This window comes from Poecilia reticulata, linkage group LG17 (assembly GCF_000633615.1).
Source record: "Poecilia reticulata strain Guanapo linkage group LG17, Guppy_female_1.0+MT, whole genome shotgun sequence".
NCBI lineage: Eukaryota > Metazoa > Chordata > Actinopteri > Cyprinodontiformes > Poeciliidae > Poecilia > Poecilia reticulata.
In genome coordinates, this window is record NC_024347.1 from 21,489,687 (window position 1) to 21,509,090 (window position 19,404).

Here is a 19,404-nt window from a genome sequence, read left to right on the forward strand (position 1 = left end):
TTCTGTTTCAGATGACTGCATTTATGTTTCCTCCCATGGTGAGTCTTGGTGATGAATTATAGACAATAGGTTGAGGGTAGCCAACGGTGCATTTATGACGGATAATAAATGTGCAGAGTCAAACCGAGCCAATTGAAGTGTGCCATTCTGAAATGGAAAAGGAGAAAGGAGAGTTCATAGGCAAAAATTTTGATATTATGTCAACACTTTATTATGCATCACCACCATGCAAAAATCACTGCTATGAACTTGCTTGAAAGTTAAAAGAAAAAGAAAAAAAAAATCAAGATAGATATATTTCACACATTTATGGTTTTAAATGGGCTTGCCATTTTTCCTAAGGTGGCAGGGCAAAGATTTTTACATGCACACTAACAAAGACTGTGTTGGTGTGCAAGCCACATGGAGGTTTGTAGGAGTAATGACATTGACACAGAGAAAAGGAGTAATCTATGATTAATACTTGGCTAAATTCTTTAATTTTTCTGCCTCTTGTAGCATCTTCATCTACAGTGCAATTCTCTGTGAAAACACCAACTTTTATAAGATTCTTTTCTACAAACTGGTTTGGATTGCTTCATTGATTTGTGCTGGTACAACTGACACCTTTAAGTGTTTGTTTTGACAAGGTACTATGTCACATTGAGAGCTGTGCATGTGCAGCTCTCAGTCAACTGACTGAGTTTTCTAAAGCTTCCGAAACCCAACTAATACCAACCATATTAGTTGGTATTAGCTTAAATCTCTAGCAAGTTGAAGGGGAGAAAATGTGGATGAAGGGCAGCAGATGATTTGGTAAACAAATGGCTTGGGATTTTTCAGATCTCATGCTGGGAACTGTTGTCCCTTTGAAATTAACCTGAAAGTCAATCTAGACATGAACAGTGTTAAAAATATTAGGTCTTCAGGACTCTAACCTGGCTGAAAATAGATTCCATTTTTTCCGCAGTTCAAATTGTTTCGAACCATTTTTCAGACGGTATAGTAAAATAAAGACTCTATAGAGCGGGAGGCGTGAAACAAGAATGACTACACTACTAAAAGGAATGTGCAGTCCTGGACACACRTCTTGCGTTATTAGATAGGTTTCTGTCTTGATCAAATACACAAAGTTAATTTCTGTTATTTTGGAAGCTTCCTGTGAGATAATCATCTGTGTTTGTTACTAAACTGCAAACACAATAAAATTTCAACCAGATCTGAACTATGTTCAACCWTCCAACAGTAGCTGGTTTTTAAGATKTCACTCATTTAAATTCTGATTTGTACATCACTAAAAATAATTTGAGTTTATAGTGAATAAAGTACAATTCGATTTTTATGCAAACGATTCCTTGGCTGCAAAAGAAAACTTAACATAAATATTTGATTCTAACCAGTTTGAAGATACTCAATGGCACCCAAAGAATTCTCTTGTAATTTCCATTTCTACCATTTAAACAAGTGTGTGCCATTCRCTAAAAACTTTAAATGTGACCTTGTGCTTTGGTAATTTCGCACTGCTTAATCTAGATCTGGATTGACACAGATAATGAATACGAGGTAGCACGTCATGCCCCCTATGCTGCTGYGGGATCTAGTATGTTGTAAGTATCCAAGTCCCTGGAGTACAATCCTAAACTCTTTGAAATACCAAGASAGTTTGAATAAAACTTTGCTAGCTTTTGCCAAATGGGTCATCATTGGGTTTTCCGGTAGTGTGACGATCCAAAACACAAGGCTAAATCCACACAGAAATGGTTCACCAGAACCAAACTCAACCTTATTCAAATGTCCATCTCCTTACAAGACCCAATTCTTTCAGAGAAACAGTGGGTAAGAAAAACAGAGGAGTGAAAGATAACCCCACAGATGCTYGATAAATGAGACATTGTGCAAAGAGGAATGGTAATAGATACATTAGGGGCCAAAATTATATAACAAGTGATTTTGTTCAAAACGATTACTTCCTAACTTGGAATTTCTTTTCCATAGAATAAATATATCCAAATTAACAATCTGTTGTTGTTGTTGTTGTTGTTTTTTCAATTGTTTTAATGTGAAAATATATATTTTTAAATAAAATTCGGATTTATTAGAATACATGTTAACATCTTCACCAGGGATGAAATTTGCAGAACCACACCACGGTTTCATTGAGATTAAGATCAACCAGCATCAGTATAGTTGTGTTTTGGCATATAGGCTAGAAGCTGCATTGTCAAGTACTGTTGAAGAACTGCAATGGGAGGTCAAGCAAGACAGCTAAGGCAGTGTGCGTCATTGTTACCRATTCACCATCTAAAACATTTACATAATCCACTTGTTTAAAAAAAAAAATTCTAAACACACAAAAAGAACAGAAATAAATGTACAAGTAGCAACAGTAAGAAATGTATGAAAGAGTGCTAAATTTGTTCACATATCTCAACCAGAATAATAGATAAAAAATATTTCAGATGTTAGCAGTTTATACCATTATGCACTCTTGTGTTATGACTCAAAAATCAGGTGGGAAATTTACATGTAGGCTTGGTTCTTTGTGTCCATAGATTTTGAGAGAAAGTGGTTCACCACCTTGTACTTACAGTGTACGGTTTCTAAACAACTAAAGAAGAAAACTAAACAAAAGTTTGGATACAACCGTGTTTTTATGGCACCTGTGGTGTAATAGAAAGCTCAGTATTTAATCTCTTCACACCAGCTCACAGTATTACCTTAAATATGTGCTTGGATAAAAAATATATCTTTACATAAATGTAGCATTTCTATGGTTGRATTTAGCGCAGATTTAATTCTTCATGTCTTCAATGCTGCATGTCTTCAGCCCAGTGTTGTTTCTTCCAGTGTCTTCTACAATTGTTGCTTACCTGCAGGGAAATGAAAACATGTCGCAAAAGCATATTGATGATGTTTAAGATAGCTTAGATGTATGTAAATAGAAAGTATTCCCAATCTCTTGGAGGAAATGGTTGCTATGCAACAAAAATAGCGGAAAAATCAGAAATGTTTTTTTTCTCCCACTTCTGTCTTCTATGGTCCTCACACGGAAATAAAATTTAAGCTTAGTATATAAAAGYATGGCCATTTTCAAATGTACCACTCACTACAGTGAAAACAGTCTTTTTTGGGTAGGAAAATTAAACATTTGTTTTAAGTTCCAGACCTCTGACAACATRAAGTTTAGCACTTCAATCTGATGAAGTCTTTCCATGGAAAGTTGTGTGCACACAACTTACCAGTCATCTGGACTTCCACAATCACTGCTCCATTGTCACCTGGACAACCGAGAAGCATAAAGCTGGTTAAAACAAACTTAGCCATCCAAAGCCAAAATGATCTAAAGCCAGAACTTACCAAGCACGTTTTGTCCGTCTCTTGTCTGTGCTTTACCAGCTCCTCCAACTTGAGCTCCTCCTCTAGCTGCTGGTCAAGACTGTTTTCAAAACTTTCTTCTTCTGCAGCTCTAGCAGGTCTGATACCAGAGCAACAAAAAATAAGTCTAACCTTGAGCAACTWCGACACAACACCGCAAATGAACTCATGCATGAACACTTTTCAAACCCTGATGATATAAAGATTCTTCAGCCAGTATAGCTACTGGTATCTGATTAATACCTTGGTTTATAAGTGAAGTAAAAATCTGAGGAAGTTGTAGCCATTAGRTCACACTGTCCAAAGTCTGAATCCAAGAGGCTCTCTGTCTCACTACCACCTTCTGTGGAACGAAGCAGATTTTAAAAAGCCGTTGTTTGGAAATCAATCRTTTCTATCCCATTTACTTCTACCTGAATTGAGCTCCTTCACAAGCGATGACATAGTGTTGGTTATGGAGTCAGCAGCAATGAGAAGGTCATTCCTCAAATTTCTCCTTGGACCTTGAAAAAATATTCCAAATTGTTTTAAAAGTGACAGCACAGAGCATTCGAGAGGCAAAATGAAGGCTGCGCCGTGTTACCCTGAGCGAAGGCCTCCTGAACATCCCCTCCCACGCCCATGAGCGAGTCCTGAGGTGTGTGAGTCGGAGTGGTGCCGGCAGAGTCCGAGTGGATCGGCGTGGGGATCGGCCGGCTGATGGTGTGGCTGGGGGAAGAGCGTGGAGAGCCGGGACCCTGAGTCTGCAGAGCATACAGGGTGTTTCAAAGCTGTGGCACAGTGCTAATAGAAAACTGGTTGAATCGCAACATAGTCACAGNAGGTCATTCCTCAAATTTCTCCTTGGACCTTGAAAAAATATTCCAAATTGTTTTAAAAGTGACAGCACAGAGCATTCGAGAGGCAAAATGAAGGCTGCGCCGTGTTACCCTGAGCGAAGGCCTCCTGAACATCCCCTCCCACGCCCATGAGCGAGTCCTGAGGTGTGTGAGTCGGAGTGGTGCCGGCAGAGTCCGAGTGGATCGGCGTGGGGATCGGCCGGCTGATGGTGTGGCTGGGGGAAGAGCGTGGAGAGCCGGGACCCTGAGTCTGCAGAGCATACAGGGTGTTTCAAAGCTGTGGCACAGTGCTAATAGAAAACTGGTTGAATCGCAACATAGTCACAGGAAAACCTTGACTATAAAATTACAAAAAAAGCAACACAAAGTATTGCTCAACAATTCTACTTGTGTTCATTTAAGGTTTTTGAAAAGCAAGAACCAAAGCAAATATCACACATGCAAGATATGTGAAGCARTAAAGATGCATTTACTGTTAGGTCAGACCAAAAATATTTACATCTGATTATTTTTGTTGTTGCTAGGATTAGCACAAAACCATAATTGTGAAGTGGAAGGAGAATTATGCACATTTTCTTTTTTTCTTTTACCAAAAGCCTGAAAAGCGAGGCATTCGTATGTGATCACTCCACTTTTCTCTGATAYGCTCAAATAAATTTCGGTGCAAACAAAGTGCCTTCAAAGTTACCTAATCAGTAAACAGAATCCACCTTTACATTATCCCATCTCATGCAGCTGTACCATGAAGGCCACGGAAGTGTGTTAGAAAATATTATTGAACAAGCTGCATCATCAGTACCAAAGAACCAGTAGACAGGTGAGAAATAAAGTTTAGGAGAAATTAATAGCAGGGKTAGGTTATAAAACAATATGTCAAGCTCCCAGGATCTCAGAACATGTGCTAATCCATTACTTGAAAGGTGCTTACTCTGGAGGAGTTGCAGAGATCCCCAGCTCAGATGGGAAAATATAATAATAGGTCATTTGTCAAGCCATCCACAAATGTAGAAAAAAAAAAAAACTTAAAAAGTAGTTTGTAAAATATTCCACAATGCATACAGGGGGTCACAGCAAACCTGTGGAAGAAGGTGCCCTGGTCGTGAGTACAAAGTTGAACATTTTAGCTTACATGCWTTAAGCTAAGTGGTGAAAAACTAACACCCTGAACACCATCATCCCATGTGTGTCACTGCGGGAACGCTATAGCAGCTATAGTAGAACCATTTACATAYAAAGGTATTCATGTGTTAGAATGGCTCAATCAGAGAGCTGACTCAAATGTGTTTGAGAATTTGTGGCAGGAGTCAACGTTCATGTTCACAGATGCTCTTCAAAGTACGGGCTCTCTGGGGCTTTACTTTTCAGGTTTTCTTTTCTTCTGCTTTACAAATTGGTCTATCACATAGCATCAACTTAAATACACTAAAGTTAGCAACATAAAAAGATAAAAAACCCTTTATGCCTAGACTCTGATAAATTACAGAACTACTTTGCTTGAAGCAAAACTAAACCAATCAAAACGTCAGGGCAGAAATGTATCCATCACACACAGGCATCCAGGCAATACTTTTTTCACTTACACTTGCTTGTTTTCGTTCTTCTTCTAGCTAAAAAAAAAAAAAGAAACAACAATAATTTAAAGTTTATGAAACACTAATTAGATCTTTAAAAATAATTTGATCTGTTTTTCTACAAAGTTGTGGCCAGCATGTGGCTTCCTCATGCAAGTTTAATGAATTAACATTGATCCGTTAAGGCTAATTAGATTGATATCCTCTCCAYWTAAGCCAGTGCAGGGAGTGGTTTATGTGGGCTTTGAAAAGCTACAGCACTCTTGCGGGAAGAAACCAAACCGCTGTCARAACAAAGGTTGTTATATACTGTCATGCAAAGTTTGACGGTTTGTTACGTGCAACTCATTTTCAAATGTTACACTTTTGAGAAAATTCTGTCTTGGTGCAGAGAGTTAACATAATATGGCTCAATGTGAGCATATGAATCGTATTTGTCGATGGTATCTGCTGGAGATTTTTTTAACACCACATTGATTTTTGGGATGCTGGAAGTTTAACYAATATCCAAAGTTTGGGGTAATTGTAATAAAAGGCTAAATGATCATTCATGACAGTTCTCAAAGCCTACTTCACTAGAGTAAATAAATAAATAAATAAATAAAGCTAACACCCACTCATTCATGTTGCACAATATCAGCATCTAGATTCAATCTACAATAAACGTTACTATGAAATTACAACAGGTATTTCCGTAGTGGTCAAGGCTTTAAAGATAGAACCTGTGAAAAACAAATATTGTGATGGTAAAAAAAAAAACAAAAAAAAAAAAACGATAAATGGCCCATACTTGTATAGTGCTTTAGCTCATCCACAGGACTCAAATGCACTTTACACTACATTCAGACATTCACAAATACATGTTGGATGGGAGAGCCTACATATTCTGGGAATATTTCTTTTTTCTTAAAAGGCTGTCCATGCTTTTCCAGACATGGAAGATCCTTAATCCTATATACTTTCTCATGTCTTACCACAACTTGCACAGGAACTCAACACTTGAGTAAAAAAAAAAGACACAGGATACAGTTTGTACTCCTCCAGTGAACACAAAGTCATCTAAACTGCATTCTGTTTTTGGCCACACTGCAGTGCTCTCAAATAGATGACAGGCAACATCTGTAGTACCTTGAGAAGCATCATTAGCTGCTCCAGCTGCACCATGAGCTCCCTGCGACTCTCCTGCAGAGTAGACATTCTTTGTTCGAGCTCATCTTTGCGTTGCCTAACAAAAGACACGAGTTATGAGAAAACACGATGTTCGATCAATAGGAGTGAAAAGACAACATCTGCAGATGCCGACTCGTCCTCTTAATTTACATCTTGTACATGGTTTCTTTAGCGTCCTCAGCGGAACTGTGCCAAACCTGCAAGCGCTGATTTGTCTGAAGAAGTTACCTGAGAAGTCGCAGCTCGGCGAGCAGGGTGGGGTTCTGTTGGCCCCTGTCTGGTGGYGGCTGGGAAGCCTCCTCATGCTGAAGACGCAGCCTCTGGATTTCCTGCAGGATTTCTCTGTGGTCGGCACAAACGCAACACTTTTTTATTTTCTGTTCTGAAGGAGCACAATGTGCATTTTGTCTCTGTGCTGAACACTTTTTAAAAGCTCTACAATGTAACTGAACAAGTGTGTTTTACTTTTCACCACTAGGGGGCAGCAGAAACATTCAGTAACAATGTAATCTTTTAGCCGTTTAGAGATATCCAAAAGCTGCACAGAGCTGCTTAACCATGTTCATGRACTACTTGCTTTGGATCTGGATGCAGGGGAGGTTGATCAAGAAAGTTTTTGTTTTCTTTTTTCCCAAAAGAAAGATTTAGTTATGTCTGTAAATATTTTAAACACAGAGCAAAACAGCAACATTTCAGGTTTATGACCTGCAAATATCATTTAACATCATCACAAAGATTGGCTTAGAATAAAGTGTTCCAGACAGCCTCGTTGGCCAAGCATTAGTCTCCTAAATATACAACAGCAGAAAATGTTTCATTATTTATACCTGACCTTTTTCCCATATTCTCGTTTAAAAGCTTCACACAGCTCATATATGTCATTCATTTGTAATGTGAAAACCCTGTACATATTGTAAGTGATTAGCGTAATACAGCATAAAAATAATTTACATTGTTTTTCAAAGAGGATACAAAATAACAACAACAACAACAACAAAAACACTCAACCTCAACCTTTAAGTTAAAACAGCAATAGAGGAACATATCTGTATGATTACGTTGATCTGCAGCAGCTGAAGCAATACTGATGTTTATACGTGACAATATCTTTCTGATATAACTTTTTTTWAAAATTAGAAACAAAGAAAAACTAAAAAAATTATTTTGCTATAAAGATCATCTATGCAAAAAGCATAAGTGAATTCTTTGGAAGTAGACATGAAAGGTTGAAATTGCTAAAATTTATTACAAACAATAAAATTCTTTGACGAAAGAGAAGGAGATTATTATCCAAGGAGAAAAATAATTGTAAATTTCAGAAGGTACTGTATGTACTACAGGGAGTACATACTCCCTGTAGTACATACATACATATACATATATATATATATATATATATATATATATATATATATATATATATGCTTACTGTTTTTGTCAGCTACCGAACTGAACAAATAAACTTGGTCAAATGAGGTTTCGTAATTAGTCTGAACAATTTGATAAAGACAGTCATTTCTAACCTGTTTTTGCTCTCTAACTCTGCAATGAGCTGCCTCTGTTGTTTGTTGGCATCCAGAGAGTAGGGGAGGTCTATGGGGACCCTCTGCTGTTGAACCTGCAGGTGAAATCAAGCAAGAGACGCCACAGGAGACAGCTTTTACACGAGTGATGTCATCTTTTGACTCATGTCATATTTTAGACAAGTCTGTAAAGCGTCAAGTCATCAGCAATACATCAAATCTTCTCCGGTTTACTCTAAAATGACCACCATGTCAGAAGAGAAGACTGAAAAACGGAGTAGCAGTATACATTAACCTCTTTATGTCATCAAGGCTATTTTTTTGCCCCAGACAGCAATTAAACATGCTACAATATTTGCTTGCAATAAACATCATATGTACGGTATATCTCACCGCAGCATCAGCAGCCAGTCTAGCAGCATAGCGAGCAATGAGACTGTGCTCCTCATCTTGATGGTTACTGCTTTCCAGCAAACTGCTCAAGAGGAAAATAGAGAATCACAACATGACACAATTAATACTGCGGAGCTCTGCGCAGAAAAACGTGCAGAAGAAACAGGGAAGAGGATTGCTTTGCTTTACGGAGTCTGATTAGGTTGTTAGGCCAGCTCCACACAGTCCACAAAATGATTTAAGGCATTCAAAAGACATGAAAAAGTAAGCATTTGAAGTATTATTTGAATGTGCAGATGAGAACATCGATTGCTTTCTGTTAGAAATTCCCCAGAACAGAAAATGTAGTTTAAAATTCACACGTACACATAGAAATAACTTACATATTTGCAGAAGTATTAATAGTTTTACGCATCTTGTCACATTGCAACCACAAACTGTAAAATGTGTTTTATTATATGAGGTAGTCGTCCATAACTGTTGAATGAAAGGGAGAAAATGATACATGCTCTTCAGCATTATTTTCCAAATACAAATCTGAGAAGTGTGGAGTGCATTTATACTCATTCCCTCTAATATATTACTTTGTAAAACTACCTTTTGCTGCAATAACAGCTATAAGTCTTTTAGAGTACATCTTTGCAGTTCAGAAATATTGCTTTCCTCCTGTTGAAGAGAAGCATAACTACAGTATGATCCTGCCACCACTATCTGGATGCTGTACTATAGAGTGATAACTTTCATTATTAAATAGAATTATGGGTGTAGGAGAAACAAGTTAATATTTATCTAAGCAGCTATTTCCTTCCACGTATTTGTGATACTCAAAAAAGTAAGTGGCAGATTTTAAATGTGAATTTTTATAGTTTTCTTCCAGCAGCGGCTTTTGTTGCCCCTCTCCAACAGAGGACGGGGGATTTGTAAATCTGGGCTAACATTTGTCATGTCAACATATTCTTCCACCTAAGCTGTTTCGGCACTTCTTAACAGTTACCATGGTTCTCTTGAATGCTTCCTTGACTAATGTTCTGCTTGTGCAGCCTGCTGCTGTAGTTAGAAGACAATGTCTTGGTAGCCTGCAGTTGTGCCACCTATCAGAACTCTACTTTATGTCTTCAGTATGCTACATGCTGGGACATGCAACACATTTGGACTCCATACTTTCAGATTTTTATTTGAAAAAAAAAATAAAAATAAAAATTGAAAATCATGAATGCTTATCCAGTCACTTCACAGGTGTGCCCTACTTTCTGTTAATTTATCACAACAGCTTTGCGTTTTATTTGACTAAATGTGCTATGGATTCTTTGGAATCCATAGCACATTCCATTTATATATAGCAGGCGCTATATATAAAACACTATGACATAAAGAGGGCATCATACCAGAGAGAATATTTACAGTGTTACAATAAAAAAAACAGCTTGCACATAAATGTTATTTAACAAATGCTTCAGTGACAAGACGTTTTCCAGACCAAACTCACCAAAATTATTTACATGCTTTCTTGATCAATTGTCTTTCTTAGGCAATTGAATATGTAGTTAATTTAATGCATTTTTTTTTTCTTCTTTTCACAAACTTAATTCGGCAACAACTAATAAACCAGAAAATTTGTGAAATGGAACATTCGTGTGAAGTCATGTTTTGGCTCACTGACGACAGATAACGGAAATTTCAAACTGCTTGATATCATGCGTTGTTAGGAGTGTGACACGCTCAGAAGCACTTCAGGTTAAAAGCAAAGGCCGTGAGGTGAGAGGTCAGCAGAACAACACTTTGCCCACCAACTAACCATGATCTGGGGCTGTTTTGGAGCAGATTCACATAGAGGCCAATGAGAACATGCTCGTCAGCAAGTCTATCGGCAACGTCAAGGTTGTACTTTAACCTAGAACAGTGCAGGATTTCACAAAACATAAAACATTATGTTACACAGGTGACAACAAGAGGGCGAGTRAGGGGAGGGGTGCAGGGTGAAGGGCTGGAGGAAACTTAAGCAGAAAAGCACACAACAAAGGAGGGGAGGAGAGTGGCTGAAAAACAACTATTTATGGATGACTAGAGATAAACAAGGCCATATTATATTTGGGAGAGCCACTACTAATGGAGGCTAGGAGCACAATTAAAGACATGCCTGGTAACAACAACAAAAGAAAAACATCTAAAAGCTGAACTGCTTGCAGTAAAAAAAATAAAAAAATTAGATTATATATTGGTGAAATATGTCAAACATGCAGCCTTTTGATTTAGCTACTGAAGCTAACTGATTTTTTATTACAACTGCTTTATGAGCTACTACATGCCAGCTCTATAGAGTGCCTCTAGGAAGTTAGTCTTTCCAGATAACTATTTTTTTAGTAAATATTTTCCTTAGCTCTTTTTCTATATTGTTACTGTGCAGTGATTAGAAATGCATAGAACATGAGGGTATTTGAAGTAAATATCTGACTCTCTCCTCTAACCACCATGGAAATCTCCTTGTTGCAAACTTTTACATTGGCCAAACAGMAGCTAATGTAACATCAGTGGAATCACACACACAYGTCATGATGACTGCAAAAGTACTGTAGCTCAAAGTATCTCTTATATAGATGATTTTATTTCAACAGCCAATATTAGAAATTCAAGAAAGTTTGTAAAATGCTCACATATACATACATAGATAAGGTACACTATGACTAACGMTTGGGGTAAAGGTCTTCAACATTACATTAGACTGAGCTAAAATAATATTTTCCACTGATGATCTTTAGATTGTTAAACCACGYAACAGTGACCCTAAAGCYGCAAAGTCAATGAGTTTTGGAAATKAATGCCTTCTGGTCTGTTCCAGCTTATAATATATCAGTGCGTGTGTCAGACCTTAACATCAGCTCCCAGACAGTAGTCTTTATCTAGAACAGCTTGAAACAGTCTCTTTAACAAAAAAATAAAGCTAAGGATATGTAAAAACAAGGTTCTATAACCTTTTCTTGTTAACGGCTATCTAATAAAATGCASAACACTTTCCTAAATTGTACGACCCCRATGCTGATTCAGAAGAAAGGCAAACATGAGACCAGACAGAAYAAACCAGATACATCAAGCAACATCARCTTGGTATAAACTCAGTTGCAATTTGTTTTGGTTCATTGTACCTGTATCTATATACCTTTTAAAGTTCAGACAAGCTTTATTTGTTTTGTTTTTGTGGAGTAGATTGTACCCGTTTTATCGAAAGAGATTATACATTTTAAATGGTTTCCAATTTAGTTCTGAAACAAGAGAAAAGAACCACCAAGACATCTCGATCGTACCACGTAACGAAGAACTGCCTCGGTGTGAGGGACTGGAGAGGCAGAACAGCCTGTCCAGGGTTTTCTGCCTGGACAGGCAGAGCAGCTGGTGGAGCTGAGGCTGACAATCTTTATTGTCAACCTTTATTCAGCTGACAACACTCTAAATCACGTGTCTTCAAATCCAGATCTCCAGGCCCTGTGTCCTGCAACTTTTAGATGCGTCTCTGTGTCAACACACCAGAGTCAAATAATGAGATCATTAACAGACTCTGGAGGTAATTCAGCCATTTGACTCAGATGTGTTAGCCCAGGGACAYGTTTAAAAGTTGCAGAACATCAACACTTGAGACCTGGATTTGAGAACCCCTACTCTAATTGTTCATCGTCAGGTCCCTTCAGAATTTCCTGTTAAGTAAATTAAGACATGTTTGTCTGTCTACGTTATATCGTCTGCATTAGGTATATAAAAAAAACACTTTTCTTATTGGTTGTGTAATGTGATGTGGCTAAATGTTTCCCAAAGTCTGCATCTGGTCTGGCTGCTTAATCAGCTTTTGATGTGTCATGGAAGCCGTTATCTCAAGTAGGCAAGTGTGCTGACTCAGACAAAGAACAGAAACACACAGAGAGAAAGGCAAAATCAACCGGGAAGGAAAGCTTGGGCTCGACCTGAAAGGATTCAGTTCTATCCCATTGATAATTTGCTTCTGAATCAARTGAAAGGAATTTCCAAGACATCCAAAAAACATGGGCCACCGACTCCTTCAACAAGCCACCGCAGACAGAACAGCCGTTCTGAGCAGAAAAGCYGATTTATATCTAGCGAAGAGAAAGATGGAGATGGAAACAAATAACGTCTTCTGAGCCAATATTTGAACCTAACATTTCTTATTCCATGTATACAATATTATACAATACTTTCCCTTCACATTCGGAAAACTCTTCCATTACAGTAGTATTTGTGGTTTTGCTTTTCTTTTCTTTTTTTTTTTAAATCACCGATGAAAATGAGTGTTAGTAAAATCAATTACGTTTAATGAATGAAGGCTTGTGTTGTATTGAATAATGCGGTGCTGCCGCTTGTCCTAGTTGTTGCTGCACTCTATTGGTCAGCTGGCCAAAAGTAGGACATTTTTCCTCATAATAATAAAAACAACCAAACAGGCAGTCCGGAATTATGTATAGTAGGGGAAAACAGATAATCACGCATTTTAAGATCACTCAGTTTTAAAATTACAGTTGGCAAGCTGGTTGTCCTGTTGTTATAAACTTGAAGAAGTTAGGTAATTTATKWATTAAATATTTTAAACTTTTGCGCATTGTGAAATTATGTGATTTGGAAACCCTACTTTGTTTTTTCACTTTATTGTCTGTTATTGTTTATCTTTAGCTGGACCTAAACAAAATTGCAAATCAGTTTTACTTTAAGATAAAAAAAAAACTAAAAAAACTGGACTTCATCTACAGAATGCCTTTAGTGGATGTTGAACATGTAAAAGWAACATTATGTCTCAAAATCCACAACATATCACTCCTGTTAAGAGTTGACACTCTGCCAAAGTACCAGAATTCACTCACTGGAGAGTCATTGAACTCATTTCCTTTGGCTCAGTCTTAAGAAGCAAAGGCTTAAATTATAAGCAGCATTGTTAAAAGTCCTAGCTGGTTACTCRCTTTTATAAAATCAAGCAAATGTGCCAACTATCCTAATTTTTTAAATATTATTCATATTATTTGTCTTTCGTRAAGGTGTCTACAAGTTTGACTATTCTTCTTCTCACACACAGTATCTTGGTGTTAACTATCAAAATGTCTGCAAATTATAATCTATGCAGTCAAATGTTCTGCTCTGCTAATAAACCGAGCAATACAACACTTTATTAAACACTTTATCTTTGTATTTTTTAGGGCTGAGCTATGGAAGGTAAAATAATCCCAGTCTTTTACATGGAGGTGCAGAGGAGCTCAAATGGTTTATAATTTAAAAATAAACTGTWTTTTTTTTTTTTTTTATCTTTCAAAGCAACTGACAATGCAATTTGCAACGTCAACATATTAAGAGATAGCACTTAGTATTTCTTACTCCTGTGTGAATGCAGGGGGCTGATGGAAAATGATTTTCACGAAACACCCTCTTGAGAACAATTGAGTAAACCCCTCTGTGTTAAATGAACCGACACCGTTTTGCTGACAGAGACACTTTAGACTATGTCCTACATTTATGCTCTACATTAGTTTGCACATGCATCTGCAGCAGTCAGGCCTACGTCACTTACCCTTTCCCTTTTAACAGCTGTGGAGCAACCCCAAACCGAGACTTTTTTTGGCCAGCATCACTATTCTGGCTGTAAGGCAAGCCATTTACATTCAGCTTTAGGACCCACAACAAATGGATATACACAAGTGTTTGCACACACAAACACACACACAGTGTGGCAAATAAAGGAATGGACACAAAAGATTGTGTGGGTCACAGGGCCTTTAGGGAACAGGGCACACTGAAAAGATCTGTTGTAAAATCCAGGACAACCATTGTTGGCAGGATCGTACTCACTTTTTGGTGGAGTAAGGGTTCCCTGATGTAGGCATGGAGTGGGACAGTGAGTAGTCGTTGGTTATATTTACTGGTCTTGGCGGCCTGCATGAGAAATTAAAGTTATTTCTAATCCAGTCACAAGAAAGCAAACAGCAAATGATTGTTGGATCTTTAAAAGAATCCGGTTCAAGTCTTGTAGATTTCCTTTTGACTATATTTCTCAGATTTCCWTTTCTATGCATGTACAGCAATATGACAACAAATAAGATTAGTTATGTGTCATGCATGAAAGGCATCAACTGGCACAAGTTTGCGACTGTGGATGTCAGTAAATGATCTGACAGATAATGAGCGTGACAGGACAAAGTGAAAATGTAATTAACACAAACTCACCACGTGTCTCTAGTGTGAAGGAAGTAAAGAACAGAGAGAAGAGCAATTTATTACAATCTGACCAGTTCAACAAAACAAGATTGAAGTTTTTGTCGCGGTTCAATACAGAAACGTTTGCGTTAAAGTTATGACACCAGATTTTACATTATTTGGTAAGAATTGGAACCAGTTTGGTAAGAATTGGAACCAGTTTGGTGATGAACACCGGATCCCTGCCCCCAGCTTTCAGCAGATTGAAACTGTTTGTCGCAGAAAATTTAATTTGAGGCATTGTACTTTGGACATAGTTTACATATAAATAAATAAATCCGGGTGGAGTTTTCCCAAAATGTTGCGAAACACTTAATTTAAATGTGGGCAAAATACATCAACTCACAGAGCAACTACTTGATCAGTAACACTACTACAGATGTGACCTTTGTCTRAAAGTTAAGAATTAGGAAGAWACGAGCAAAACATGTAAAGGTAAATCAAACAGCCTTGAATGCTTAGAATCGTGTCTATTTTCTACTTTTCAGAGGTTGCGCAACATTTTGATGAGAAAAATCTTAAGGTTTCTGACTGTGGTGAGCCATTTTACCATCGGCCTTTTATTATTGTGCCATTAGGTCGACTAATCAGATAAAAAGGTGGAAACTGTGTTACAGACTAGAACAATTAAACTGTATCGATCAAATGACCCTGGAGATTGTCTAGATTCATGTTAGACTTTAAGGCACCTAAAGGATCATTATCAGTTAAGGGATAAAAATCTAACTGAAGTTGAAGACTGGGGAGCTCTCTGGCGTTGATCCGGTTTAGCGATTATTATTTAAAAAAAAAAAAACAGGAAATAAACTTACACAACATGAGCTAGGTTGAGAGGTTTCTCTGGCATATTGGGGAACATGGGGTGCAGGGGCTCTCTGCTGGAGGCACAGCTCAGTGACTTACTGAGGACATGGGTTAGCTTCTTAGCTGGGGATTTCTAGTAGAAAAACAGGTATCTTTTCAAAAAACATGACATGAGCAGGGCGATATTGTCACCTGCCTCCTTGCAAAGAAGTGAAGCAGAACAAAAATAGCCTCACTGAATGGTTCGATGCAGACACACCTTCCTTAGCTAGCTCACTCCCCTCCTCCCCTTTCCTTTCCTTACCCATGACGTATACTCCTTCATTTGGTGCTGGTTGCTATGGGAACCGCTGGCATGCCCCCTCCAGAAGCAGTCCTGACAGAGCTGGTAATTATGACATTGCTGGCAGCGGTAGCGGAAGCCCATCATACTCTCAGTATGGCAGTAGGAGCACTCGACCGGGTGAAACACTGCAGGGAGGAGAGGAGGAGCCAGACGCATGCACACACACGCACGCACACAACCATGACAAAACACACACGCACAAAAATACAAAAAAAGATGAGACAATAATTGTGATATTTTGCACACCGCACAGAAAATAGGATTCATTTTTCTTAATTTCAAGAGAGATGCACGAAGACGCYGAGCAAGCTTTGTTGAATCTGCTCGGTTTAAGCAATTACACACATGGCACGGTGTGCATATGTGTGTGCCCATGACAAAGTGTCTCTTCTGTTCACATGGAGGTTGCTTGTGATGATGACTCCATCACAGATAAACACAAACACTCTTACTCATACAGTGCATGTAATGTCCCTGCAGTATGTGCTTCACGGCGTGTTTGCTTGACTAATTACGCGACTGTGATGCAAAGCCGAACTTTAAATCTTCCTCAGGCCTAAGAGCTTCCCAGCTACATTGCCGGAACGTTTCTTACCGTTCTCAACGTTGGCAAGCCGATGCATGAGAGGTAGCCACACCAAACACTGAGGGGGCGGGTCTGACATCAGCGTATCAAGGAATGTGTTGAGGGAGACCTTTTTCTGTTGACGTTCAGTGCAAAGGAGAGCAAAGGAATTATCTACAGTGTGTCAATGCTGAGACAGCGCCTTGTAGCAGTATTCACAAGTAGTGAACTTTTCAAATTTGCCACACTACAACTAAATGTCTTTTTGCAGGKWTTTAATGTGACACAACAACATTGATTAGACCATAATTATGAAGTTCAACAAAAAAGGATAWATGCCTTTTTTWAAATTCTCTTTTCCTATTAGAACTCCGACAGGGTTGTGTGCATTTGTATACAGCCCTTTTTACTTTGATAGCACAAAACGAAATAACACAAAACGTTAAACTGAGAGAACAATTATCAAAGAAGCAAACAAGAGGTCCATGGCTGACTACAAATGCATGCACCAAACTCCAGACAGTTCCTGYGTACAAGTATTTGAAAGGCACATGTCAATTTCCTTCTTYTGATAAATTCTCCTCTAATTTGTTGGTTACATCAAATATCAAATACATTGACAAAATCTGCAAACATTCAGTGGGTATGAATATGTTTGCAAGAAACAGTACATTAAGTGATGAACGAACCCTTTCCTGCTGAGTGAAGCATGCTCGTGCAGCTTGCTCAGTGTAGCCAAAAGAAGGTCCCTCAAACACGGCCATGGGCAATTTGAGAACCTCTCGCAGAAATTGGTCAAACTGCGAGTGCACCATTACTCCAGCAGAATCCGATATCTGCGAAAATATATCTAGAAACAATGAGGGGGAAACAGAAAATTAATTAATTCAACTAATTGTCAGTTGCCGCTGCAGTTGGCTAATTACAGAATCATACAATACAATTATCCCACTTGGGTCTGTAAACAAATCAAAGTAAAGCAGTTATGATACACCCACCCCTCTCATTTTCTCTTACAAGCTGYAACTCCCACAGATTTTGTGCATTATGTAATAAAGCCTAAGATATGACAAAATGAATAATGACTTCTGTTGAACACACGGAAAAGGAAAGTAATGCAAAAACTGCACACTAAACAGACAGAGATGTAGAAAGTGCAACTAGGAAAAAAAACCAAACAAACTTGTGTTAATAATTCTAAAACAGCACATTACTGACACCATGAACTATTTATAAATTCATTATGTTAATTTATTACTGGAAAAATGGATGATTATAATATAATTTTTCACAATTACAAGTACTATGATTTTCTTACATCTTAATTTATCCAGAATTTTCCCTCCGCAGATCGAGGCAAGCGCCATCTTCACAACAAAGACAGATACCTTGCCATGGCCTTCCCTAAAATAAACATATAAAAATTATTTAAAAAAAAATTTAAATTATAAAAATTTAATCATAATACTTTCGTCATATGAAGTGACAAAATAGAGTGAACTTTGGAGAACAGTTTCCGATGCACTGAAGTCAGAAGTCTTGAATTTGAAATTGTACTTTGACAGCTGGACTGTCACGTGACTCGTTACTCACGGGTCGTAGGCTGCCAGCAGGAAGTTGAGTAGCAGGCCGACGGACTGCTCTACGTTGATCTGGTGAGTGGTTGGCATTCGCTTGTTAAGTTGGAAGAACAAGGTGGAAAGTACCACTTCCAGACGAGCCACAGCCAGCTCAGAATTGAGATCCATGGTGTTCAGACCATTTTCTCGGAAAGCCTCAATGACGTTCCAAATATCAACCAAATGCACTGGAAACAAGACGGTGAGGAAAGAGTCGTATTTGTTGGCAGCTAGTAGGGGATAAGGTTAAATGTTAAATGTGTTCTACATCAGACTCACGGTTGCATTTCTTCTGCACAAATCGGAGTTTGCAGGCTGTTCTGTATGTTGATAATCGTATTGAGTCCAAATCCTGWGCCCCTGAAAAGGAGATGGCTTTGTTTTTACAATGAAATTATAACTGAACTCATAATTCAGTCAGTTGAAGCTTCTCTGTGTGTAAATCATAGTCAGACCTAAAGCTGCTTAGCAAACAGTTCAATTRATTGATTTGAAGATGTATTAGACAAAGATAAAAAAATATCCTTTCAAGCTCACTTCAGGTAAAGTCCTGCAAGCTGATGTGCTATTCTGCTTTTTTCTGCACCACATTAACTAAACATGCAGTTGAAAACTGAAATCCAGTAGATGTAAGCAATATCAAGCATCAGGTCATAAACTTCCTCTCCTCGCTTACAAACGGGGATCCAAAACTACATGTGGGATCTGTACATGTAGTTTAAGACCAGAAGGAGGACTAAATTCTGGTTTGCATGGCACGCATTTAGCTTTAAGTATATGTTAGCATATCTAACCTAATATGTAATAATTTCCTAAAACTTCTTTAAGTTGTAGTATGTGTATTTAATAAAATTGYTGTAAAAGTTGTCATGTAGTTTGAGAATTAGAAGGAGGTTTGTGTGGTTTSTACACATTTAGCATGTTTTGTAAATTTACTCCCAGTTTTTACTTTGGAATAGAGAAACTAGTAATTTCATGTT

General features: G+C 38.0%; 1 protein-coding gene across 1 annotated transcript in view; it reads right to left on the reverse strand.

Annotated features, from left to right (window-relative positions):
* Positions 1–187: 187 nt before the first annotated feature.
* Positions 188–19,404, reverse strand: part of dtna (dystrobrevin, alpha) — a 19,785-nt gene continuing 568 nt past the window's right edge. The window contains exons 2-23 of the mRNA XM_008434238.2: positions 18,704–18,784; positions 18,399–18,612; positions 18,124–18,209; positions 17,495–17,655; positions 16,836–16,941; positions 16,199–16,365; positions 15,903–16,027; positions 15,061–15,069; positions 14,686–14,769; positions 14,408–14,476; positions 10,646–10,741; positions 8,851–8,932; positions 8,458–8,552; positions 7,163–7,276; positions 6,893–6,989; positions 5,774–5,800; positions 4,284–4,443; positions 3,768–3,857; positions 3,598–3,697; positions 3,337–3,454; positions 3,219–3,257; positions 188–2,849 (exon numbers count right to left, since the gene is read on the reverse strand). Of these exons, the coding sequence (XP_008432460.1) occupies positions 3,240–3,257; positions 3,337–3,454; positions 3,598–3,697; positions 3,768–3,857; positions 4,284–4,443; positions 5,774–5,800; positions 6,893–6,989; positions 7,163–7,276; positions 8,458–8,552; positions 8,851–8,932; positions 10,646–10,741; positions 14,408–14,476; positions 14,686–14,769; positions 15,061–15,069; positions 15,903–16,027; positions 16,199–16,365; positions 16,836–16,941; positions 17,495–17,655; positions 18,124–18,209; positions 18,399–18,612; positions 18,704–18,784 (2,099 nt within the window). The 3' untranslated portion in view covers positions 188–2,849; positions 3,219–3,239. The remainder of the gene's footprint in view (positions 2,850–3,218; positions 3,258–3,336; positions 3,455–3,597; positions 3,698–3,767; positions 3,858–4,283; positions 4,444–5,773; positions 5,801–6,892; positions 6,990–7,162; positions 7,277–8,457; positions 8,553–8,850; positions 8,933–10,645; positions 10,742–14,407; positions 14,477–14,685; positions 14,770–15,060; positions 15,070–15,902; positions 16,028–16,198; positions 16,366–16,835; positions 16,942–17,494; positions 17,656–18,123; positions 18,210–18,398; positions 18,613–18,703; positions 18,785–19,404) is intronic.